Source organism: Pyrus communis, chromosome 6 (assembly GCF_963583255.1).
Source record: "Pyrus communis chromosome 6, drPyrComm1.1, whole genome shotgun sequence".
NCBI lineage: Eukaryota > Viridiplantae > Streptophyta > Magnoliopsida > Rosales > Rosaceae > Pyrus > Pyrus communis.
Genome location: NC_084808.1, coordinates 24,580,965 through 24,607,908, shown reverse-complemented (window position 1 = coordinate 24,607,908; position 26,944 = coordinate 24,580,965). Strand labels below are relative to the sequence as shown.

Sequence of the window (26,944 nt, the reverse complement as noted above, 5' to 3'; positions counted from 1 at the left end):
ATATGATATCTGTCCTACGTCACGAATCAATATCTCGAATCGCTGAGGGTCTTTCTTTCTATGAGTAGAGTTTTGATCTTTTGTGTCTATATATCTTCCTCGTGATGAAAAGATAAACCACAATATTCTTGCATTTATCTCTCTATGTTATAAATAGCTAGTAGGAAAATGAGAAAAAGGGAGAACAACCCCTTAATATACCTGCGTTCACATTGTCTAATAGTACAGAAGAATCGTATACTGAATACGACTTTTTGAATATACAGTAGGGTTTGGGGCATATTCCACGTTCTGTTCAAACCCCAGATTAGCATGCATTACTTTATACTTTTTAAGCAAAAACAATATAAAGACAGAAAAACCCTAGTTCTATAGAACCTACCGTCAATCATGATCCACATGTCATGCCCATGGATCGGACAGACATTCGAGTGAAAGTGATATCATTTTTAATTGACCTTTCTCCTGCTGTCAAGTGATATATAATCCTATAAAATAAAACTGCCGACCAAGTACAGAAACATTTTTCTAATTTTCACACTGTGGCTGACAATTTTAGATAGTTCCGGAGAAGATTAATTAATTCTTGACGATTATTTTTGTCTATAAACTATTTGATCCATTGTTAAGTAGGGACTGCGGAGAGCAGCTTCATGAATAGAAATTTGTTCTCGAATCCAAAGTCTTGGCCCGATCATCATGTGCTCTCACATGGACAGCATTTTCAGCAGAGGAAACAAGTCATGGAAATGGGATTTGAAGTCAAAGTGGCAGTCATTTCAAGTAAGACCTATACTACCCAACTACTTCAGTACCTGCTCTGCGCCCACATATATAATCATATTATTTTTAAGGAGAGTGTCTCTGAGAGTTGCTCTTCTCTTCTTCTGCAAATTCAAGCTATACTGAAAAAGACGTTACTTTAAACGATGCCGTCTCGAGGCTAATATTGATGCCGTCTCGAGGCTTGACTGAAAACAAAAGCTTATGCCCATTTCAAACGACGGTTTATGGATCCAAGGCCAAGCTTTTGTTCAGCCACTAATTAACAGATTGACCAAAGCAAATGTCAAAAAACTGACATCATGATGGCATCATATATGAGACTACAGTGTGAAAAGTTTGATTACGTGGTTAGTTAGAAGCTCTCATAAAAATTGAAACGTTACATACTGTTCTTAAACCGGTAATTTGGGTTAGAAGAATGTGAAAAAATGGTGGCCACGAGTATTGTATATACGAGAGGAACATTGCATTCATCACCTTATACATTTTGCCCCACACTATAGGCCACAAATGTTGTGACATCCAAAATTTGTCACCTACCCTAAAATGTGAGGAATATAAACTTGTTTAAGTAAAATACAGTGAATGATTTATTTATTTGTGAGTTAGTAATGAGTAATAGCGTGATCATGCTGCCTTGCTATAAAAAATTTCTTACTCATGGCATGTATGGACCCTTTATCTCTCTCTCTCTTCATGATCTGATTCCACTAGTACAGTGATCTCAGAAACGAAGCAACCTTTTTCTGCTCATAAAGAAAGCAATTTGACAACTGATCTCTATACGGCATGTTTACAAGCACAACGAGAACGAGGGTCGGAGAAAACTCGCATCAAATTGCCAAAAATACCAATTAAAACCTAAATTTGATAGTTTAATGCAATATATAGAGATACGGTAGCTATCTTTTACTTTTTGTGCGTTCCAACAAGTATATTTTGATAGTTATATAGTGTGAAGTGTCGATTTAGTGACTGAACTATCACCTCAGTGAAAATTAGATTCCTATAAAAATTGCTAATTTCATCATATTATTATATTCAAGGTGATTTTATCCAATTTTTTGTCGACTTAAGTCACTTCACACACTTTAAAGTATAATAACGTTATTTCCTCACCTATAAGCCCTAAACATTTCATATATGTTGCAAATTTAACGTCTAATTTACCCTCCAAAGTTAACTCTATACACTCTTTTTTTTTCTATGTAAAATTACCAATCTACATTCCAATGTGTATCACATGCAAGTAATGTGATTTAAATTGACAGAAAATTGAATATAGTAGCTTTGAATTTGCCTCTCAGTACTATGGTCTGTGGTATTCCTTTTCACTTGAAAGTGAAAAGTCTTATGTTCGAATCTTGTGGATGGCGAATTCGATACCAAATTAGGCTTCCTATTGTGTGGCTTTGCCGAACTTTCCCTCCCCTTAGTGTAAAATTGCTAGATTTTTATAATTCAATAACTGATTTTTGTGAAAAAAATAGTTTGGAGACCTAATTTTCACTCAGGTGAACATAGAATGAAAATTACGAAATGGGGTCTGAATGGATATATTATGGTTATGAAAAAGTAAGATATTAGGTTTGCGGACTAGGAAATGTTGACGTGACTTAACCGTGTCCGTTCAAATAGGAGGAAAGGGAAGGGGAGGGAAAAAAAGAAAGGAGATAATCCTACTCCTTTGCGGAGGTTTGCTTAACATATAGGAATTATGAAGATTTGTTTTTGCATGAACTTAATTTACTACCTTACGGTTTGCTAAAGACCAGACGAGCTCCTGAGAGTGTGGCTTTTTAATTTCTTCAATAAGAATGATGAATTTAAGAAATCTGTGTGACTTCAAAGTGCCAAATGATCCGTTGAGAGATTAAAAAATGAAGCCCACCTATAACTTTGGTCTAAAGAGAAGAGAAATAGAATATATAAACATAGGCGCAATACCACACACTGTCTCTCTCTTTCTCTCTGCGCCAGACCATAATCAATTAGCACACACCCAGTAAGGCAATGACTTTATATTCGATCCAAACGCACTCAGTGCAAGTCCAAAATTGAAAGAATTAATAGAAGATCGATCCCGAAGAAGTTAGGTAAGCTTAATCAAGCGGAAAAGAAAATGTCTGTTATTCGTGAGAAGGGTCCTATGTAATATATTATGTTTGTCAAATAATTATAAATCAAAATTGTAAATTGTGAGCGGCAATATCCTTCTCGTGCTCTTAACAAGACCACAATCGAAATCAAGAACGAGAACTACAAAGACCAAGAGTAAGAACTAGACAACAATGGACAAATCTCCAAAGATCATCGCATATCAAAACTCACCCCCTAAATCTTCCAAAAACTCACAAATATATTTGCATGCGTGACGTCAGTCAATCGTAATGCCATGCACACACACTCATGTCGTCATATGGTAGCCCTACTTTTATGGGTCATGTGGATGTGAGTGGTCCTCTCATTACTAGATGGAATGGAGTTAGTTGGAATGTGGAATGGAGCCGAAGTTCCACTGAGGCAAAGGCAACCCTTTCCGATCAGTAGGAATAGGACATCCCCCAAAAGTGTAGGGCAACCCATTCCCCACTTATTTGTAATCATCGAATCTTGTTCTATCTTCAAAAACCACTGGCTTCTAGTTGTATTTGTAGGGCAGGTACAACTCCAACGCTCTGCAGAATTATATCAGACTCTGGATAAGATTTTCTCATGGTTTCTTCTATTTGGAACTATTTTATAATTTTGTCATCCAATGGATGGATTATTAAGAAACTTTAACTAAGTTTATGTTAGGTTAATGATATGTTTAATGTTTGATCCACCTGCTTCTGATTGCCCAAGTGTTTGGTAAACATTAGTTTAATGCTAATCATGTGATGTGTTGTGACAGTGTGACTCATGCCTGGCCTCAACTCAACTGCCTCCCCAAATAAAAAGAATACAATTAAGCATTACCAAAAACGTGATTCGCTAAGCACAACGAGAACTTTGTCGAAATTGAAGAAGAAATGAATCGGAGAAGTCAGAAATAAGGGAGCATAGGAAATTGGAATGCGATCAACTACTCCCCCTTAATAATCTAATTCTTGATATTTTGTATGTTGCATCACGAATTGTAGAGTAGGAGTTACATGATTTTTTTATTTCCCGTGTTTGAAAACATGGCATAATATAGGCTCAGGTTCGATCCTGTTTCAAGTAACATGCTATGATTAAACACTAGGTAGTCAGGAATCTGGAATATGAGTTGGTAAACACGAGAAGTCGAGAATCAAAATAATTAACATGTGCCAAAAGGTGGGCCGGGATTTTCCTCAGATTCAATTCAATCCGATGTAACAAAAAATTAATACGTGACTTAAAATAACATCAGAAGTTGACAAACTGCAAGTGCAAGTTAAATTTCTACATGGTGAGATAAGCAATTACAGTTCAAAACAACAAAATCCCCCACCATTTAAGGAACATATTTTCTGCCATGTTTCATTCATTGTTGGAAATCCAGCATGTTTTATAACTTGTACAGATCATAAGGACTAAACCAATGCCTTTAGAGCTCGTGTTGAGACATGCAAAGAGGACTCTAAAAAGTAGGACTCTCCATGAACTTTCTACCACCTCATGTTTTAAAATGTTTTGTAATATTGATACGAGAATTTACGTTAAATTGTGAAATGTCAGAGTACATGGAGAGTTTCACTTTTGATTCTCCTTAGCATTTCTCATGTTTTAAAGAACTTTCACAAATAACAATATCATTAATCCCATATACACGAATTAAAACATACGAAATAATGCAGAAATAACGCAGCAAAGCCATACAAGGTTACAAAAAGTATTAGACATATTCCATAACATTAATCTCATATTTACTTTTCCAAATGTAAATAGATAGTAAAACAGAGAAAGCCAGTTCCCTCATGTTCACAAACTTACAGCCATCGCCATCTAATTGGCAATCCAACCAAAGCTCCATCACGATTAGCTGCAAACGTAAGAAAAGACTCGGGTAGAACCAGTTTCAAGATTTCTTCTTCCTAAAAGTGAACTTCCGAGAACATTTTGGAGATTAGATGCCCCATATCAGCACAGAACATTTTTCTTAGGGTTGTTTTTATTTTTCGGTTAAGACAAGGTAGAGAACCGAACCCCATCCAAACAAGTTACTGTTCAAAAACTTGGACAAGTTCATATTCAACCAGGGAGAGGTTGTTATCTTCCTTAACCATGAAACTGGCAGGTTCAGCAACTTCAACACGGCCCCACTTGTCCACAGCAAGTCTCATTGATCCTTTAAACATGTCAATCTTGGCATTCCGCAGGGTTATGGTAGAACCTTCTTGCATCAAGTCCACTACACAACACCATCATGACATCAATTAATAACGGATAATGTATACCACACACAACGCCGAGGCAAAATCAAAAAGAGTGGTGATACAATATACACATTAACAGATCAATTCTCAAGTACGCCTAGCAAAAATTTATAGAGGGTTCAATACTGTTCACACTGGATCACACTTTTGAGAAATATGTGTTGATATTCCTAATTTTTAAGATTTTTTCTCAGTTTCCTAGATGTCATTTCTTTCAGTGGCCCGGTAGCCACCTTCATGCACTGTTATTTGTTGCTTTATCTTAGGTCTAGATTTACCTCCCTGGCTCCATTAAAGGAGCTTTCTTGAAGTGAGCTGTGTTAAGGCTTTAAATGAAGTTTTACTCTTGAAATAATTTAGACCTAGAACCCAAAAAAGAAGATAAAACTGGCACATTCCAATCACAGAGCCTAGGTTTTGAATACAAGCTCACCCATAATCAGAATTACAGGAAGGTTGATCATTCACATTCTTTATTATTAAGACAACACAAAGATTGAGTATATGATTCATATTTCGAAATATAATTTGACAAAACAAACCATCATCCACAGGGGAGCGTTTAGAATTCCATGATTCCAAACCATTGCTCACCAGTAGGAAACAAGATATGCATGGACAGGCATTATAACATGCAGAAGTCGTACGCATCATGCCTTATTGAACAAACTCAGAAATTAAGGACAACATCTAATAAGCATATCAAAGGATCAAAGTAAATCATGTACATAATTCTAGCATATTTAGTAAATTGCAATTCAATACCGAAAACCTCAGAAGATGAAGACGTGACAAGCTAAGAGTGGAAGCAAAAAACTATACTATGACATTTAAGCAAAATAATTGCTCACAGAATAGTATCCGTGAGCATATCCGTCTACCTCATGTATAATACTAAGAAGACAAATTGCTCCGGAACAATTCAACCAAAACTACGCCTGTGGTTTGGAACCCAATTTACAGTTAATCCAGCTTACAAACACTGGTATTCTCATCCCACATTTAAAATATTGTTACCTAGGATCAAAAGCACTATTTTCACAAGATATCATCTTGTTTGACTAATTAAGGGACTCCGGCATTGACCCGCATGTGAATTTATTTAACACCACTAAACTTCCTTATTCATCATCAAACATCAGCTGAAAACTGATCTAAGAGTGATGCAAGCAATCACTGGCCAATCTAATTACCGGGAACCGAAAGTCTAAGACCTGCTAAACTATAAAGAACTAGACTCAAGGTTTAGAAACTAGAACCAAGAATAAACGAAATAACAATATTGAACAGCAACCATCAAGAATATTAAAAAAGGCTGCAAACCCTCGACATGAGGGGAAATTGGAGTAGTCACATTTTAACACACATATACGTACCCCACACACATATATAAGTCATGATCTCTAACTCGCCCATGACCACGAAAGTCCATGCCTACCAACCATTAGATTCAAATCCAACCTCTGATATTATTCAGAAAGAAAAAAAAAAAAAAACTACTTTACGGGTTTTGATTAAGGGTCACTGGATTTTGATCCAGCAACCGCTGAGCATAGATTTTGTGTCCACCGGTGAGAGTAAAAAGTAAACTTGAAATACACACCTTGATCGTTTCTAGCTGTGAAGATAATCAATCCGGTTTCATCACCAACCAAGCATTCAGCAATTCGCGTTTGGCGTGCTTGACGGTCATCGGCACGACCCTTCTGTAACACCATCTTAGTATTAACAACCTTTACCATCAGAGTGTGCCCAGAAGTACCTGGGCGGAGCTGGGCTACCTTGGTGAATACTGGTTTCCTCAATCCTTGTTTCGCTTCAGCCATTGCAGCACAACCTACCGTTCAAGAAACACAGTTGTACATTACATGTAGAATTGCAAGCCATAACCGTAACATAGAAAAAGAATTATCAAGCTTCGCTTTTTATCGCAATATGAAATTCGAAAAGTCAAACATGAAACTAAAAATTAGAATAAAGACCCCTAATTTACTTTAATTATCTGTTTTTCCGAGAAGATGAGCTTCATCAAATCCTACTTTCTTCTAGTTTTTCAACAACAAAACAAATATTACAGAATGCTATCAAACGTTCTAGCAGAAACTAATTGTAAATTGTAAGCTGACAAGATTAATCACAAATTTCCAAGGACATCTTCCGATTCACAAAGCATATCAGAGAATATCTATGTTAAACGACGGATCGGAAAATTAATCGCTCTACGGTGGTCAGAAACACACTACAATCTAACAAAATCATAAATTTTCCAACAAAAATACAAAAAAAAAAAGAAAAATCGAAAAACAAACGATTCATCGAAGTATAACGTAAGAGAAACTAGGATCGTGTAAATTACCTCCGACAACCTACGAATGCGACAGAGAGAAAGAGCGAAAATATGACTAAATAGAAATCCGCGGTCGTCACAGCTCCTTACGAACTCCGAAGTAAAAAAGGGTTATGCTTTACCCGTACTGAGTTCCTGGCCGTCGATCTCCAATCCCATCACGAGGTATCCCTGCCGTCCACGTGTTTTAATTTTTTCCCACAAGTCGCGTTCCCGTGTCGCGCCTTCCGTACTTTCACGCTTCCGATTTGGAGCAACGCTATTGGCAGACTGTATATTAAAAATCTGCTCCCGACCACACTTTATCCTGACTCTGTCCCACTCCAGTACGGACATAAAAGCAAGTTTAAAAACGTGGCCATACGAAGCGGAAGAGAAAGAGATAAGCAGTTTAAGGTTGAGGTCGGAAACAACCATGTTAACCACCACCGCCGCTCTCACCGCCACTGCTTCTAAACTCACATCCCCAAACCAAATTTCTCCCAGATTTTCCTTCACTTTCCGGGAAAATAACAACAGAATCGCAGTTCCCAAAAGCTCGACCACCCAAAGATCCAAGCTTTCAGCTGGTTTTCCCGCTCTGAGAGTGTCTGCTAGTTCCCAGTCTGCCCCTGCTTCGGCTGAGGAGTCAAAGGTCACGGTTCTGCCGTCGGAGATGAAGGCGTGGGTTTATGGGGAATACGGGGGTGTTGATGTTTTGAAGTTCGACACCAAGGTTGCGGTTCCTGAGTTGCTGGAGGACCAGGTTCTGGTTAAGGTTGTCGCTGCGGCTCTCAACCCGGTTGACTTCAAGAGGAGGCAGGGCAAGTTCAAGAACACTGATTCTCCTCTTCCGGTAATTTCGGTTTCTTGGTTTGGGTTTTCTTTCATTTGGCTCTGTTTGAATGCTGAGAAAATGTGTCTAAATTTGAATTTGGATAATTAAGTTTGACAAACAAGTGAACATTTTACGCAAAGAATCATAGTAGAGAATGTGGGACTACAAATTTTTTGTTAAAATTGTGTATATGGGGCTGGTTTGTGTTTAGGGTTAATTGAATTTCGATAACTCTACTATACGCGAGGTATGCCGAAGGAAGAAATGAAGAAATTTTGTCTGACTTGAAGGTAGTTGATGGAATACTCATTTGCGAAACTTATAAATTTCAATCCTCGCAAAATAAAAAATCATTCACCCCTAACTGAAAAAAAAAATAGTACTTTTCTCTTGATTTCCTATATGATACCGCTTGCGTCAGCTTCATCGAATGGCACAACAAACCCCAGCGTTAGTTTATTTTGTTTCCCTGCAGACTGTTCCAGGCTATGATGTTGCCGGCGTGGTGGTGAAGGTTGGCAGTAAAGTGAAGGACTTTAAAGAGGGGGATGAAGTGTATGGAGACATACATGAGAAAGCTTTGGAAGGGCCTAAACAATCTGGCTCTCTTGCAGAGTACACTGCTGTTGAAGAGAGATTACTGGCACCAAAGCCTAAGAATTTGGATTTTGCTCAGGCTGCTTCACTTCCTCTTGCAATCGAGACAGCTTATGAGGGTCTTGAAAAGACCGGGTTTTCTGCCGGTAAATCTTTGCTTGTTCTGAATGGTGCTGGTGGAGTTGGAAGCCTGGTGATTCAGGTACCAATTCATTCTCTTTCGCCCATGATTGCAAACTGAAAGCATTGCTTGACAAAATCATATGTTTCATGCTTTTGTTTTTCCCTTTTGAGTCACAATTGTTGGTTCAAACTCGAAACAGCTAGCAAAACATGTATTTGGAGCTTCACGAATAGCAGCCACTTCAAGCACTGGAAAGCTGGAGTTATTGAAGAGCTTGGGTGCTGATTTAGCGATCGACTACACTAAGGAGAACTTGGAAGAATTGCCGGAAAAATTTGATGTCGTCTATGATGCTATTGGTAAGAGTTTCCATAACAACAAGGTGTTTTTAATTGCAGTGGATGAGTGTTCTATCTAGAATTACAATTTTCTGTTCTTTCAAATGAAAAATGATAGCCACTATTACGATTAGTCCTTGTAGTTCTTGCTGTTGTTTTAAGTACACTGACCAATCATCCACCTTAGCTATTGTTTTTGAGTTTGATTGCTCGTTTTGAACCTATCCAAAAGCGACTTCTTCTCCCCTTTATTATAATGGCAGGTCAATGTGACAAAGCAGTGAAGGTGGTGAAAGAAGGGGGCAGTGTAGTGGCCTTAACAGGTGCAGTAACACCTCCGGGTTTCAGATTCGTAGTTACTTCCAACGGAGCAGTTCTGAAGAAACTAAACCCGTACTTGGAGAGTGGGAAGGTGAAGCCAGTGATAGACCCCAAAGGGCCCTTCCCCTTCTCCAAGCTTGTGGAGGCTTTCTCTTACCTTGAAACAAATCGGGCCACTGGAAAGGTAGTCATACATCCAATTGAATGAGAAGGAAAACAGAAAACAGTTGAGCCATCTTTTGCTGTGTACATAGAGATGAATATATGATGTTGCCTTATCTCTTTGTAATATGATTTGCGTCAAATTGTGACATGTATCTTATTGGCCAATAAGTAGATGCTCTTTGTCAGTGCGGAAAATATAACTTCAAAGAAGCCTACCCTCTCCTCGCTCGAAGCGATTAGAAAACTAACACAATTTGTCGAAACTTAAGAGATTTTAGATAACCTTGACAATACAAGGAAAATCTATTACATATGTTGAGGGGGAAAAATGTCACTCAACATCACCACCATCGTTGACTCCACTGTGACTTCTTGGAAAGTTGGGGCAAAGAGTTTGTTTAGTACTAGGACGTGGAGCACGACAGCAAGAAGACTTGACTTTTGTCTTTGATGTTGCTATTTGCTTCAGAGGCTTTGAAAGGCCTTCACCTGTTTTTGTTGCTCTGATACGTAGTCACAAAAGACTCGCATGGAGTTTGCCAATATGGGACCTCTTCGTTGCAGACTAACGTTCTTGAAAGGCACGGAATGTGTCACTCCAATGCTAATGGTAGGAAAACTCTAGGATCGCCGGAAGAATGCCACAAGCTTTGTTGAAACGAACGACATCTCCTTGTTTTTACTTTGTCTTTGGTACCTAACGTTCCTCGTAGTTCAATTTCTTACAATTCCCCATGGTTGGATTTCTTACAGCGTTACAAACTGAACCCCAAATGCACATATAACGAGCAGTACGTCGGACTAGCTGCCCTGGAGAACAAGATTTTGACTCGAAAACAACGTGGTTAACCTCCAGAACGTAGCCTTTGTTGGGTGATGAAAATAGTTGATGGGCTTATTTGGAGTATAACCCAAATATTTAAACCTTTGGGCCGTCAACAGGTTTGCTTTTCTCAATCACCAAATTTGGAATGAAAAGTGTCTATCAAAGCCCAATTCAAATAAGTAACTGTGGTAATGTGATCTCATCACAAGATTAGAAGAGAAAACTCGAAATATTTTTTAATAAACAATAGTATCTACACTGAGATAGTGCAGGAGTGGGCTAAGTTTTACAATGGAATTGTCATAATAATGTGATTCAATTTCGCCTTTTGTGAAAATCGAACCTAAAACATTTCATTTACAAGTGAAGAGGAATACCACTAGATCATAGTACTAAGTTCAATATAACTTAGACTTCTCACCATTTGTCACATCCCGGGCTCAACTCCACCGTAGCACGATATTGTTCGCTTTGGGCCCCGACCACGCCCTCATGGTTTTGTTTTTGGGAACTCACACGAGAACTTCCCAATGGCTCACCCATCCTGGAATTGCTTTTGCGAACTCACTTAACTTCAAAGTTCCAATGGAACCCGAAGCCAGTGAGCTCCCAAAATGCCTAGTGTTAGGTAGAGATGAGAATATACATATAAGGCTTACAAGATCCACTTCCTTGGGCGATGTGGGATGTTACCATTCATCCCCCTTAGGGGCCCGACGTCCTCGTCGGCACACTTCCGGCCAATGATTGGCTCTGATACCAAATTGTCACATGCTGGGCTCAACTCCACTGTAGCACAATATTGTCTGCTTTGGGACCTGACCACGCCCTTACGGTTTTGTTTCAGGGAACTCACACGAGAACTTCCTAATGGATCACTCATCCTGGGATGCCATTTGTCACATCCTAGGCTCGACTCTACCGTAGCACTATATTATCCGCTTTGGGCCCCGACCACGCCCTCACGGTTTTGTTTCAGGGAACTCACATAAGAACTTCCCAATGGATCACCCATCCCGTGCTAGGTATAGATGAGAATATATATATAAGGCTTACAGGATCCAATCCCCTGAACAATGTGAGATGTTACAATCCACCCTCCTTAGGGGCCCGACGACCTCGTTAGCACACTTCCGGCAAAGGATTGGCTCTGATACCGAATTGTCACATCCTGGCCTGGGGTCCACCACATCCCGGGCTCGCTTCACCACCGTAGCACGATATTGTCTGCTTTGAGACCTGACCACGCCCTCACGGTTTTGTTTTTGGGAACTCACACCAGAACTTCCTAGTGGGTCATCCATCCTGGGATTGCTCTCGCACGAACTCACTTAACTTCAAAGTTTCAATGGAACCCGAAGCCAGTAAGCTCCCAAAAAGCCTCGTGCTAGGTAGAGATAGGAATACACATATAAGGTTTACAAGATCCACTCTCCTGGGCGATGTGCTATGTATATATATATATATGTATATATATATATGTATATATATATATATATATATATCTGTGGGTAGCTCTGAAGCCTCTGAAGCAGTGATTGATTATTCCACATCAGCTCGTGAGTTTGCCTTCTGATAATGCTTTCTGTTGTTCTTTTTAATTACTCGTTTTTCTAATATAACAGTGGCAGTTTTACAGCGATGTTTCATCATTAAATCCCTGGGCAGAAGAACGTAAATGTTGCACAGCAACATACACTGTAAATATCAGTCGTCTACTGATATTCCAGCTAATTGTTTGATGAAAAACATTTATTATTCGTACGTGTAAATCGGTTAGGTATATTATTTAATTGCTTGTTCATGACTTCACAACGATCGGTATCCAATACATATCGATTCCCGTATATAATGTAAGAAAACTAATATGAAACGAGATCTGTTAAAAAAACGATATTTCAAACTAATTATATAATTTATGTAAATTTTTTGAATTGTATTATTTGTTCGGAATGTCACCGATAATTAAGCTCTGAGGAGGACTGTGGCTTCCTCCATCTCTTTCAACTCTCAAGGTTGTGCTAGCGTGGATTGTAGAAATTAGGTTAACAAATAATAAAAACCAACTAAACACATAAAAGCAACAAAAGGGAGAAATATTATTTGATAGTGGATACCAATCCATAGACTAGAATAATCATACTACACATGTAAACCATGACGGATTTAGAATTCGAATATTGGAGAATTTTAATGTTAAAGTCCAAATTTTTTAGTATAAATAGAGAAAAAAGTGAGTAAAAAAATTTAATTTATTCACTGAGGTATTTTGTCAAACACTTGATGTGGTTGTTGTTGTTAGCCGAACCGTGTTGCACTCATGTGAATAGATATTGGCATATGCTAAATCAATCTAATAAGTGTTGTTGAGAGGATTTATCGAGTGCTTTCGACGCAATATGTTGAGTGGTGTTGAGCTATGCCTAGCTAGGTATTACATCAAACACTTAGTGAGCACAAAATGAACTCATACCAAATATTTGAAGAGTCGTTAGAAGACCTCCACATGTATATTTCTCAAACTACGGGTAAGAGACCACCTTGGTCCTAATGTATGTCCGCCACTGCATGTAAATAACATTGATATGTTTGATAGTATCGTCCAAAACTAAATTGGTATTTGGCCTCCTCTCAATAAATTAAATGTCAATTGTACAACTATTTGTCCCACATTTTCAAGCAAGTCACACCTTGTATTAGTACGTGGTTAGGATAATATTATTGACACACTCATTTTTACTTCTTACATATTCTTTTCAATTTTTGGTCATCGATCAGATGGAATAAAATGAAAAAATTGAATGACAAAAAATTAACAAAAATGTCTAAGAGATACAATGGAGCTGTCGTGATGATGCTTCTCAACACTAGTCAGTTTAGTGAAGCTGCAGCATAACTGGGCAAGCAAGTTTACATTTTCTTGGAAGTTCATTTGTGCACGTGCGTTCTTTTAGACTATCAAACAACAATTGTTCATATATAACATTGCTTTAATTTACGAAAACATTTTATGCGATTATATTCTACGTGTAATTAATATATGTACCAATAGCTTTTCCAACTCGTAAGGCGCACATCATGTGATCGAGAGAATTAAAGAATTCTTAATTTGTAATTTTTCTTTTTACTTTCGAATCATATTTAGGCGCGCGTAAAGTATTAATTTTATGATACACTAAATTATATAGACACAAAAAACTGAATACGAAATTTGAACGAAGGGGATTGCTGTTCTTCATGACACATGTTTAGGTGTTTAATCCAAACAAACATGAAACATCATTTGAAAATTTGTAAAAGATCAACAATCGAGAAAGAACATGCTTGCGTTCGTAGATGCTGCATTTTCTAACAGCTAGGCCACCCAAGTGGTTAGCTTGGTCCTTGGACACAAGGGTACCGCTTGGTATGCAGGCGGGACGAAACGGGACAAAACGAGATGGAACAGGACGGAGGTTCCATGCTACGTTTGGTATACGCTCATGCCGGAATGGAACGAAGGATTAAATGACAATCGTACCCATCCACTCCGACGAGTTTGACCTTACCTAAGCCACTGTCGACGAGTTCAATGTCATCCTTCACATCTTTTGCCTAATCCTCGTCGTCTCATCCCTCAAGCAACGACATCGACCACATCCTGCGAGTGGGTGGTCTTGAGGTTTTCTCGACGAAGGGCGACGGTCTCATTGTGGGACTAGCAGGGAGGAGGGAGGTGGTGGGGTTGGGTTCGGATGGGTTTACTAGGATTGGGTTAGCCTGGGTTGCTAGGTTTGTGGTGGAGGAGGAGGGTAGAAGAGAGGGAGCTACGGGAAAGAGGGTAGATAGTGAAATTAATGAAAAATAGGAGGGGTATTATTGTCCAAAAAGTTATAATTTTGTGTTTCATGAGCTGGAACAAGTCGTTCTAGGAGGAGGGTGGCAAGACAAAATTAACTAAAATTTGTTCTACGGGACAGCACGTCCCAAGTAAATTAGTGCACCAAACGTTGGACGATGCGTTCCGTCTCATCCCACGTACCAAACAGTACCAAGATGCATGAGTCGACCACTCACTGTCAAGGTAGCTAGCTAATATAATATTATAATTAAATTGTATCCATGGAAATCAACGCTCTCCGGTTGCCTAGCCAACAATCCAAATTATTTACAAAAATAAAAAAGATTTCCCCTGCAGTACTACTGCAAACGAGGAAATTAACAAGTTCAGTACTACATAATTATATGTATATGTATACACTTGAACATCTAAAGCACAAGCTATAACTTTCCTCTAAAATCTAAGCCCTCGGAGCCCTTTCATTTGTCTCCTAATCTGTGTGTGTTGCCGGAAAAAATGGAAGGAGAATATGAGTACAAGAAGGCGTTATGGACAAAGGAGGAGGATGAGATTCTCCTGGACTACATAAGGGTACATGGAAGAGGCCGCTGGAACCGCATTCCCAAGGTCACCGGTAAGAGCTATCAGTGATTATCTACACACACACACACACACACACACATATATATATATATATATGCTGCACAAATGTATAGTACTAGTGTATAATTATGCAATATATGCACTTAAATTCTTTTTTATTCCTAAAAATTATAGTACTGATTTAGTTATATACGTAGGCTTAAGGAGGAGTGGGAAGCGCTGCAGGTTGAGGTGGCTCAACCATCTCAGCCCAAATGTGAAGCGCGGGGTTTTTTCTGAGGAAGAAGAAGACCTCATTATCAGACTTCACAATCTCCTGGGAAACAGGTTATCTCTATATCCTTCCTTCATTTCATCTTCTTTTTCCTCTTTCCATATAATAGTTGGAACACACACACACACACCTATATATATATATATTGCAATTCACATACTCAGGCAATATATAGAAACATAATGCACGACGCGCACACACGAAACCCCTTCTGAAGGGGATCGCGCTCGACTATTGATAGCTAATGCTCTTGTGTTTGACGTGTTCGTGACCATGTATAATAGCCTTGTTATAATGTTGAGCCAGAAAATAAGGCAAAATCACTAAACGCTAAACATTCATAGTATATATGCTCGCTACTTGGTCACGAAACAGTCAAATAGGAGAGCACTACTTTTTTTTTTTTTTTTTTTTTTTTTGAAGAACGGAGAGCACTACTTTATCTCGCTCCATAAACAGTGAAGCGAGATCCCTTTCTGTTTTGGAGTATTGGTAAGACTAATAATTGAAATATATATGGGTAAATATAAGTTAACTCCGTGATGGATACACGCATAACACAACTCGTTTTATTCTTATTAAAGTTGTTAATTAATCACTGATTATCCTGTTTAATTTGCGCCAAGGTGGTCTCTGATTGCGAGGCGTGTACCAGGAAGAACTGACAACCAAGTCAAGAACTACTGGAACACTCATTTGTACAAAAAGCTTAACGCCATAAAAAAGCAGCAGACACCTAGAAAAGTTGCTGTTGTTTCGGCAAAAGTCAATATTTGTCAACAAAGTGTCTTTCCCAAGGAAAAATTTTGTCGGCAATTTCGTAGCGCAAAGCATGTCGCCGAGTTTTACCGATGAATTTTGGTATTTCATCAGCTAAGATTCAACTTTTCCCGTCAACATCTTATTTGTTGGCATTTCCATCTTTTCTGACAAATATTTTCGTCAGTACAAGCCTTTTTAGCCAATGAATAATACTTTTTAGCCTACAAAATGTGTTTGTCATCATGGATATTTTTGTCGGCACAACTCTGCCGACAAATTGGTTTTGTCAATAAGACATTTAATTTATGGGAAATTTTATTTGAACTCATTTAACATCTTTCTACACCCAACTTACTCTCTTCATCCATATTGTTTTTTATTAAAGAATTAATATCTCTTTAAACCCAAATTTATTACCTAAACTACCCTCTCAAATCCAATTCAAAATGTAAAATTAACTTTACACCCATTCTCTTTATAAAATAACATCCCTAATTGAATGTTTTTTTTTTCAAAGAGGCGTCCTTTGCCCCCTATAATTGCATCTACCGTATAGGACTAGCATTTCCATGGCTGCTCTTTTTTTTTTTTTTTTTTTTTTTTTTTTAGCTACCACAACCCATCCATGGACTTGGGATCCAAGAGATCGTTCCATAGACTTGAATTTGCCAAGAGAATGTTATGCAAGCTCCAGTTCAGTCCTTTTTAAATCGAGCATTTTCATGTACCTTTTAAGAAACTTTGAAGTGAAATAGGGTTGTATGTTTTGCTGCTATGTTAATAAACAAATGAACAAATTGGAGCTATTTCGAATAAAAAAGGTGCAAGACATGCCACCCGCCAGTTCGTGGTTAAGGTTGAGCAATATTTATTTGCACCAAGAATCAAGTTTTATGTCTTTGCAGTACTAATCAAAAGTCCTTGCACTGATGTTTTGGGGCACATACAGACGACATAGAGAAACAAATACAATATAATATAAAAAGTATGAAATTTAATCCAAAGAAGAAGCAAACAAGCAAAATATCCATAAATCGAGTCATACATTAGTTGGAGGATTAAAAACTTCAAAATCACCATCCATCAATAGAAAAGCTTGTTTTTCTCTATCAGAGCTATTAAGATTTTAGTCAGAATGAACGTAGGATAAACAAAGAGTGATGCTAGGGTTTAGTTATAGTATATGGGTCTATAAATTTGATTTTGATTTCATTTTTTCAAAAGTTCCACATACGCAAACTCAAACATTTAAAAAGATTATATTACGAGTGCAATTATATATTTCTCGTTTAATATTAGCAATATCAGAAATGTGAGCATTTGTCATCAGGCAAGAGGTGGCTTACTGAAGAGCTTCAATTGCGACCTTAAACCTTGGACGATATAGCACCATAGTAGAAAATGGGGCAGAGCTGCAATAACAACATAGTAGTACAATAAAAAAAATGAAAACTTAACATCATATTAGCATCAAGCATATAGTGAGTTTGATTAAGCATCGGACATTTACCATACATAGATTCTTAGAGGCCAGGCCAATGGTTCATCCAACCTTGCAATGAACATTTCAAAACATACCTGCCAATTTAGAGGTTTTCTTTAGTCCCTTAATAAGATGCAAATCAAAATGAAGGAAAGGAGGTACAATAATTAGTAGCAGTTCAAATCTGGGATTAATTAGTAGCCCTCAAGTACTGAGAGGTTCTCTTTTAGCCTCTTATGTAATAGCTGACTAAAGTACTCAGTTATTTTCATCCAGTCAAGGTATATCAAACATTTGATTAAACCACAAACTACAGAGCTTTATTAGAGTTTACACAAACATGAAAAATCTAACAAAGAGGATTCTTTCAATAAAACATGTAGTGTCAATGTAACATAATTCAGATTAAGAGATGAATGATGCCATACAACAACTGTTTTCAGCATAAGAACTCCATGTACAAGTCTCGCATTTTCTGTGTTGGCGTTGAATCCAAGTCCAATTGCACTTCAGGACAAGATCCTAAAATGCAACATACAATAAATTTAAACCACTGCACTGTTTAGAACCTAATGATACTAGCACCGTAATATCTACATGGTTACCTGGTGGATGTGAAGCAAGGTGCCAAAAAGACTTGCTTTGTCTTTGGTACCTAACGTTCCTCGTAGTTCAATTTCTTACAATTCCCCATGGTTGGATTTCCCACAACGTTGCAAACTGAGCCCCAAATTCCCATAGAACGAGCAGTACGTCGCACTAGCTGCCTTGGAGAGCAAGATTTTGACTGGAAAACGACGTGATTAACCTCCAGAACGTAGCATTTGTTGAGTGATGAAAGTAGTTGATGGGTTTATTTGGAGTATAACCCAAATATTTAAACCTTTGGGCCGTCAACAGGTTTGCTTTTCTCAATCACCAAATTTGGAATGAAAAGTGTCTACCAAAGCCCAATTCGAATAAGTAACTCTGGTAATGTGATGTCATCACAGGATTAGAAGAGAAAACTCGAATTTTTTTTTTAACAAATTATAGTATCTACGTTGAGGGGGTGCAAGAGTGGGCTGCTAAACTTTACAATGGACTTGCCATAATAATGTGGTTCAATTTCGTTTTTTGCGAAAATCGAATCTAAAACCTTTCACTTACAAATGAAAAAAAATATCACTAGAACGTTGTATTAAGTTCAATATAACTTAGACTTCTCACTTACAACTTAAACCGACAATAAGTTGAATATAACTCACAATTAAAAAAAAATTTGTTGCAGTCTTACTTTAGTTAGGAATGATTGTGTAAATTCTTTTGGAATTCTATAGTATCTTCTAGATAGTGTCCTAATTAAGATTTACTTGAAATACAAGGATTCTCCTTTTCTTACTATATAACGGGGTGAGATAAAATATACTTCAGAATTCACCAATTCCCTCTTGCCGCCACACCCTCTTTCCCCTTTATAATTCTTCATTTAAATATTTATCAAACAAACCTTTTATTTTGTGATTGTTTTTTAAATACCAGTTATATTGAAATGGACCATATGGATTTTTTAACAAACATGGTGAATTCTTTTTGCAACAAGAGAATTAATACCAAATTGATACTGTAAATTGTTTTAACCACGAGTGAATTAATTGTGATAAAAATGGGTAACAGTTAGGGCCAGAACGAGTACAATGATTTGTATTTTATCCTTAAAAGCATTTACCACGAGAATTCACAGCGATTCGAAAACCAAAATATGCAAATCGATGATGATGTCCACAAGTTAAATATACAGATCTATACTGCAATATTTATAATGCAAATCTACCCAGTTAGAGTGGACCCAGTACATATAAATAAAGGGTGTGCACCACTTTTATATAATTTTTTACATAAGTTTTTGTAGGACTTACTCTGTAATATTTTTCAATGATCCAAACCTTATATCTTTTAGGTATATCCTCAAATATCATAGCTATCAAAACAACTCAAATTTGAAATCATATGACCATTGGATTGGTTTAAGATTTTTTTTTCTAAAACCGTATTTGTCTATTTTTTTCACTACAGACAAATGTTATAATGATTTTGAATTGGTTTAATTTTTTGTAAGAATAATCTATGAATGATGTTCTAAAAGATAGACAATTCGGATCTTTGAAAATATGAGATCATATATATTGTGCAGTATAGCTAACAACTGCTATATATATAAATACATGTGAGTCCCATGAAAATTTGTGTCAAAAATTGTGTAAAAAAAGTAGTACCACAAATCTGCCTCCCATATATATTGCAGTATAGCTAGCTGCTGTTATATATATATATATATATATATATATATATTTATAGAAAGTGGTATTCACTTACCTATTTTTACTTCTCATACGTCCTTGTTAATTTAATGTCAAAATTTAAAAGAAATGTGTAAAAATAAAAAATAGGTGTGTAATAGCACTACGCTATATATATATATATAGATATAGATATATGTGGGTAACTCTGAAGCCTCTGAAGCAGTGATTGATTATTCCACAGCAGCTAGAGAGTTTGCTTTCCGATAATGCTCCTCTCTTTTACTCGTTTTTCTAATATAACAATGGCAGTTTTACAGCGATGTTTCATCATTTAATCCCTGGGCAGAAGAACATAAATGTTGTACAGCAACATACACTGTCAATCAGTCGTCTCTACTGATATTCCAGCTAATTGTTTGATGGACAACATTTACTATTCGTACGTGTACATCGTTTAGGTATATTATTTAACTGCTTGATCATGACTTCACAACGATCAGTATCCAATACATATCGATCGCCGTACATAATCTGAGAAAACTAATATGAAATGAGGTCTGTCAAAATGAAGTATCTCAAATTAATCATATAATTTATGTGAAAATTTTGAATTATAAAGTGTTGTATTATTTGTCCGGAATGTCACCAATAATTAAGCTATGCGGACTCTGGCTTCCTCTCTTTCAACTCTCAATGTCGTGCTAGCGTGGATTGTAGAAATTAGGTTAACAGATAATAAAAACCAACTAAACACATAAAAGCAACAAAAGGGAGAAATATTCTTTGATACTGGATACCAATCCATAGACTAGATTAATCATACTACACATGTAAACAATGACGGATCTAGAATTCGAATATCGGAGGATTTTAATGTTCAAGTTCAAGTTTTTTTAATATAAAAAGAGAAAAAAGTGAGCAAAAAAATTTAATTTATTTACAGAGGTATTTTGTCGAACACTTGGTGAACTTGTTGTTGTTAGCCAAACCGTATTGCACTCATGTGAATAGATATTGACATATGCTGAAGCAATCTAATAAGTGCTGTCAAGAGGATTTGCCGAGTAATTTCGACGCAACCTGCCGAGTGGTGTTGAGCTATGCCTAGCTAGGTATTACATCAAACACTTAGTAAGCACAAAATGAACTCATACCAAATATTGGAAGAGTCGTTAGAAGACCTCCACATGTATATTTCTCAGATTCTGAATAGGCTTGGGACCACCTTGATCGTAATTTAGGTTGTGACATCCCACATTGCTCAGGGGAGTGATCCTTAAATGTATATTCCAATCCCTACCTAGCACGAGGCCTTTTGGGAGCTCACTGGCTTCGGGTTTCGTATGAACTCCGAAGTTAAGCGAGAAGGGGGCTAGAGCAATCCCATGATGGGTGACCCACTGGGAAGTTGCTCGTGAGTTCCCAAAAATAAAACCGTGAGGGAATGGTAAGCCCAAAGCGGATAATATCGTGCTACGGTGGTGGAGCGGGCCCGGGAAGTGACCCGCCCCGGGCCGGGATGTGACAAATTGGTATCAGAGCCAATCCCTGGCCGGCAATGTGCCGACGAGGATGTCGGGCCCCTAAGGGGGGTGGATTGTGACATCCCACATCGCCCAGGGGAGTGATCCTTAAATGTATATTCCAATCCCTACCTAGCACGAGGCCTTTTGGGAGCTCACTGGCTTCGGGTTCCGTAGGAACTCCGAAGTTAAGCGAGAAGGGGGCTAGAGCAATCCCATGATGGGTGACCCACTGGGAAGTTGCTCGTGAGTTCCCAAAAACAAAACCGTGAGAGAATGGTAAGCCCAAAGCGGACAATATCGTGCTACGGTGGTGGAGCGGGCCCGGGAAGTGACCCGCCCCGGGCCAGGATGTGACATACGTCCCCCGCTGCATGTAAATAACATTGATATGTTTGATAGTATCGTCCAAAACCAAATTGGTATTTGGCCTCCTCTTAGTAAATTAAATGTCAATTGTACAACTATTTGTACCACATTTTCGAGCAAGTCACACCTTGTATTAGTACGTGGTTAGGATAGTACTATTGACATATTCATTTTTATTTTTCACACACCCTTTTTAATTTGGGTGCTTCTATTAACACCCCATGATCTTATGAATACACCTCAAGTTCAAAATTATTTTCTAAAATTCCAATTTTAGCCCTTTTATTTGTTGAAGACACCCCCAACCTTTTTACAATAGTTAACAAATGAAAACCTTCCAACATCCTATCTCAACCGCTCACCCACCGACACCTCCTTCATCAGTGTCGTCGACCATGATAGCCACCTCCTTCCCACCATTCTCTCTCTAGAATTCTCAGTTATGCTAATATTCTGCAAGACATGGAATACCATAAAATTGAAATTTTTAATGCCGAAATCATCCTAATTAGGGATACCCACATGATGGGTGGGAAAAATTTGGAAAAATGTTACTTGCAGAGAAGCAATCCTTCCATAGTCAACTAGGAATTGACTTTCTATGAGTTTAATTGTAAGTCGGCATATGTTTTGGTATACTTGAGATCATTTTGTTAATAGAGGTGTCGCCATGGTGGGTGACTATCGAGGAGTAGTATGGTGAAGAAGGTGGTGCTGATTTTGTTTGTTTGCTTTTTATCTAATTTAAATAAAGGGTAACACAGGAAGTCCAAACCAAATAAAAGAAAGCGGGGTGTATTCATAATATTGTGAGGTGCCAATAAAACTACTCTTTTAATTTTCGGCCATCAAATAAAATAAAATGAAGAAATTTAATGATAAAAAATTAATAAAAATGTGTAAGAGATACAAATGAGTGTGTGAATAACACTATATTTTTCCAAATGTGATCCCTGTAACAAAAGCATTCCTAAAGTAAATAGTCAGGAATTTACCCTGACCAACGCATGCTGCATAAATTTACGATTTCTTGGGTTTTTAGCCGAAGTGTTTTGACTGTTTGTGGTAGAAACAGATCGAGCAGAGAGTAATACTGCAATCAGAGGTGAGGGAAACCAACTGCTGTGCGGTTGCACGTGAACCTGTTAGATTGCCCTACAGGTTAGTATAAATTATTGTTACTTGATAAGATTGTGCAAATAGTTGGAGGAGGAATTTAATGACCCTCAAGTCATGGAAACATGCAACGGTAATAGGTTAGGAAATTAGGAAAACCAAGCTATGCAATTGGACAGATTTTCATTGTGTTCGGAAGGTGGATGGTACATCATAAATAATTATACAAGTGAAGGGATAATTGAAAAATAAAATTTTCTACCACTTGTATAATGACATATAGTGTACTCTTTATCTTCCGGGTACATGCATTTGATTTGACGGTTGAAAATTCAAAAGAATGTGTGAGAAGTAAAAATAAATGTAAATAGCACCACCCCATTAAAATTCAACCATTTACTGTATCAATGCATTCCATATGAAGTATTGTGCATGATCAACGATGCTTACATGGTCTCTCCCCGTTGAAAAACAAGGACATGCATGCAGCAGTTGAAAATGACATGTAGGGACTTGAACATTATTGCTATTTAGTACTGATGGTCAGGCAGTGATTTCATATCCTCAGTACCTCTATATCTATGGCCACTTGCATCACATATGGAGCTGTCGTGATGATGCTTCTCAACACCAGTCAGTTTAGTGAAGCTGCAGTCTAACTGGGCAAGCAAGTTTACATTTTCTTGGAAGTTCATTTGTGCACATGCGTTCTTTTACACGATCAAACAACAATTGTTCATATACAACATTGCTTTAATTTACGAAAACATTTTATGGCGATTATATTCTACGTTTAACTAATATATGTACCAATAGCTTTTCCAACTCGATCGTAAAGCGCACATCATGTGATCGAGAGAACTAAAGAATTCTTAATTTGTAATTTCTTCTTTTACTTTCGAGTCATATTTAGACGCGCGTAAAATATTAATTTTGTGATACACTAAATTATATAGACACAAAAAATTGAAAACGAAATTTGAACGAAAAGGATTACTGTTCTCCATGACACATGTTTAGGTGTTTAATCCAAACAAACATGAAACATCATTTGAAAATTTGTAAAAGGTCAACGATCGAGAAAGAACATACTTGCGTTCGTAGATGCTGCATTTTCTAGCAGCTAGGCCACCCAAGTGGTTAGCTTGGTCCTTGGACACAAGGGTACCATTTGGTACACATGCGGGACGAAATGAGACAAAACGAGACGAAACAAAATGAAGGATTAAATGACAATCGTACCCATCCATTCCGACGAGTTTAACCTTACCTAAGCCACTGCTGATGAATTCAACATCATCCCTCACATCTTCCACCTAATCATCCCCGTCCCATCCCTCAAGCGACGGCGTTAGCCACATCCTGCGAGTGGGTGGTCTTGAGGTTTTCGTTACTAGCAGGGAGGAAGGTGGGATTGGGTTAGCCTAGGTTGCTGGGTTTGTGGTGGAGGAGGAGGAGGCTACAAGAGAGAGGGAGGCTACGAGATAGAGGGTATATAGTGAAATTAATGAAAAAGATGAGGAGTATTGTTGTCCAAAAAGTTATAATTTTGTGTTCTATGGGCTAGAACAAGTCGTTCCAAGGGGAGGGTGGCAAAAAAAAATTAACTAAAATTTGTTTCATGGGACAACACGTCCCAGACAAATTAGCGCACCAACACGGAAGACGAGTGCGTTCCGTCCCATCTCACGTACCAAACGGTACCAAGATGCATGAGTCCACCACTCACTGTCAAGGTAGTTAGCTAATACAATATTATAATTAAATTGAATCCATGGAAATCAATGCTCTCCGGTTGCCTAGCCGACAATCCAAATTATTTACAAAAATACAAAAGACTTCCCCTGCAGTACTACTGCAAACCCGGAAATTAACAAGTTCAGTACTACATAATTATTGTATATATATACACTTGAACATCTAAAACACAAGCTATAACTTTCCTCTAAAATCTAAGCCCTCGGAGCCCTTTCATTTGTCTCCTAATCTTTGTGTGTTGCCGGAAAAAATGGAAGGAGAATATAAGTACAAGAAGGGGTTATGGACAAAGGAGGAGGATGAGATTCTCCTGGACTACATAAGGGTACATGGAAGAGGCCGCTGGAACCGCATTCCCAAGGTCACTGGTAAGAGCTATCAGTAATATATCTACATATCAATCTATCTATCTATCTACATACATACATACATACATACATATATATATATATACACACACTTACATACACACACACACACACACACACATATATATATATATATGCTGCACAAATGTATAGTACTAGTGTATAATTATGCAATATATGCACTTAAATTCTTTTTTATTCCTAAAAATTATAGTACTGATTTAGTTATATACGTAGGCTTAAGGAGGAGTGGGAAGAGCTGCAGGTTGAGGTGGCTCAACCATCTCAGCCCAAATGTGAAGCGCGGGGATTTTTCTGAGGAAGAAGAAGACCTCATTATCAGACTTCACAATCTCCTTGGAAACAGGTTATCTCTATATCCTTCCTTCATTTCATCTTCTTTTTCCTCTTTCCATATAATAGTTGGAACACACACACACACACCTATATATATATATATATATATTGCAATTCACATACTCAGGCAATATACAGAAACATAATACACGACACACACACACGAAACCCCTTCTGAAGGGGATCGCGCTCGACTATTGATAGCTAATGCTCTTGTGTTTGACGTGTTCGTGACCATGCATAATAGCCTTGTTATAATGTTGAGCCAGAAAATAAGGCAAAATCACTAAACGCTAAACATTCATTATATATATGCTCGCTACTTGGTCACGAAACAGTCAAATAGGAGAGCACTACTTTATCTCGCTCCATAAACAGTGAAGCGAGATCCCCTTCTGTTTTGGAGTATTGGTAAGACCAATAATTGAAATATATATGGGTAAATATAAGTTAACTCCGTGATGAATAAAACGCATAACACAACTCGTTTTATTCTTATTAAAGTTGTTAATTAATCACTGATTATCCTGTTTAATTTGCGCCAAGGTGGTCTCTGATTGCGGGGCGTGTACCAGGAAGAACTGACAACCAAGTAAAGAACTACTGGAACACTCATTTGTACAAAAAGCTTAACGCCATAAAAAAGCAGCAGACACCTAGAAAAGTTGCTGTTGTTTCGACGTCCAAAACAACTACTCACAGCTCTTCTGCTGCTCAAGAACTGGCAGGAGACAAACTAGTACACCAACACAAACTGCTCGAGGCGCCGGACTCGGACTCAAATTCCGTCACGAAGAGTAATGATCAAAACCCAAATATGGATATTGTTGCAGCTGAGGATTCTAATGCAGAAGAAGAAGAGATAGAATGGATGGCCAAGCATTGTACCGAGTTGCTTTCTTGTTCTAGTTATGGCAATATGATTAGCTGGGACATGGTGGAATTTCAACAAGGATACCATCTTGACCTGTTGTAATTAAAATTCTAACTTGTTCTGGTTGATCATAAGTTTGAGTTGATAAATGATTTGTTTATGATCAATAATAATCTTCACTTATCTGAATTATGTGCCATGAAAAAGTAAGATGTAATTTAATTAGCAACACATAAATTGAATTTAATCTAAATTTAAAATTTGCATACTAATTATATATTGGTGTATATATAAATAAAGGGAGTTTTAACATAACACTCATGATACTGTTCATTTTTAACTAAAATGATATTTTTACTTTAAAAAGTCACTTCTAGTACTATTCACTTACAACATTTTTTTATCTTTTTTTTTTATTAAAAATTAAAGTTTTCAAATCATTTTCATTAGTTTTTCTATAATAAATATACGAGGAAAAAAAGAGAACTCCGGATGCATGGATCAACTTTTGAACTTATAATCTAATGTATTGTCTGTCAAAAAAAAACGAGTTGCGCTAGCTTGTGATGATAAATAAAACAATCTGGGAAATCAGCAACCCTTAGACTCTGGTACCTTCCATTACAATAAGTTATTTGTGGTTTGGATT

General features: G+C 37.5%; 4 protein-coding genes across 4 annotated transcripts; 3 read left to right on the top strand and 1 right to left on the bottom strand.

Moving 5' to 3' along the window:
- Positions 1-4,595: 4,595 nt before the first annotated feature.
- On the bottom strand, positions 4,596-7,640 carry LOC137737079 (uncharacterized protein At4g28440-like). Its single transcript, XM_068476441.1, has 3 exons — positions 7,528-7,640; positions 6,775-7,008; positions 4,596-5,146 (listed from the first exon to the last, which is right to left on the bottom strand). The coding sequence occupies exons 2-3, from the start codon at positions 6,995-6,997 to the stop codon at positions 4,956-4,958; spliced, it is 414 nt and encodes a 137-aa protein (XP_068332542.1). The 5' UTR covers positions 6,998-7,008; positions 7,528-7,640; the 3' UTR covers positions 4,596-4,955.
- Positions 7,641-7,880: 240 nt separating this feature from the next.
- On the top strand, positions 7,881-10,090 carry LOC137737777 (2-methylene-furan-3-one reductase-like). The gene is made up of 4 exons (XM_068477329.1): positions 7,881-8,353; positions 8,811-9,134; positions 9,256-9,415; positions 9,658-10,090. The coding sequence occupies exons 1-4, from the start codon at positions 7,934-7,936 to the stop codon at positions 9,921-9,923; spliced, it is 1,170 nt and encodes a 389-aa protein (XP_068333430.1). The 5' UTR covers positions 7,881-7,933; the 3' UTR covers positions 9,924-10,090.
- Positions 10,091-15,036: 4,946 nt separating this feature from the next.
- Positions 15,037-16,258, top strand: LOC137736293 (transcription factor WER-like). The gene is made up of 3 exons (XM_068475587.1): positions 15,037-15,160; positions 15,327-15,456; positions 16,030-16,258. Exons 1-3 carry the CDS (start codon positions 15,043-15,045, stop codon positions 16,256-16,258), a joined length of 477 nt encoding a protein of 158 aa, XP_068331688.1. The 5' UTR covers positions 15,037-15,042.
- Positions 16,259-24,946: 8,688 nt separating this feature from the next.
- Positions 24,947-26,397, top strand: LOC137736470 (transcription factor WER-like). The gene is made up of 3 exons (XM_068475733.1): positions 24,947-25,064; positions 25,302-25,431; positions 25,968-26,397. Exons 1-3 carry the CDS (start codon positions 24,947-24,949, stop codon positions 26,395-26,397), a joined length of 678 nt encoding a protein of 225 aa, XP_068331834.1.
- The last annotated feature ends 547 nt before the right edge of the window (positions 26,398-26,944 follow it).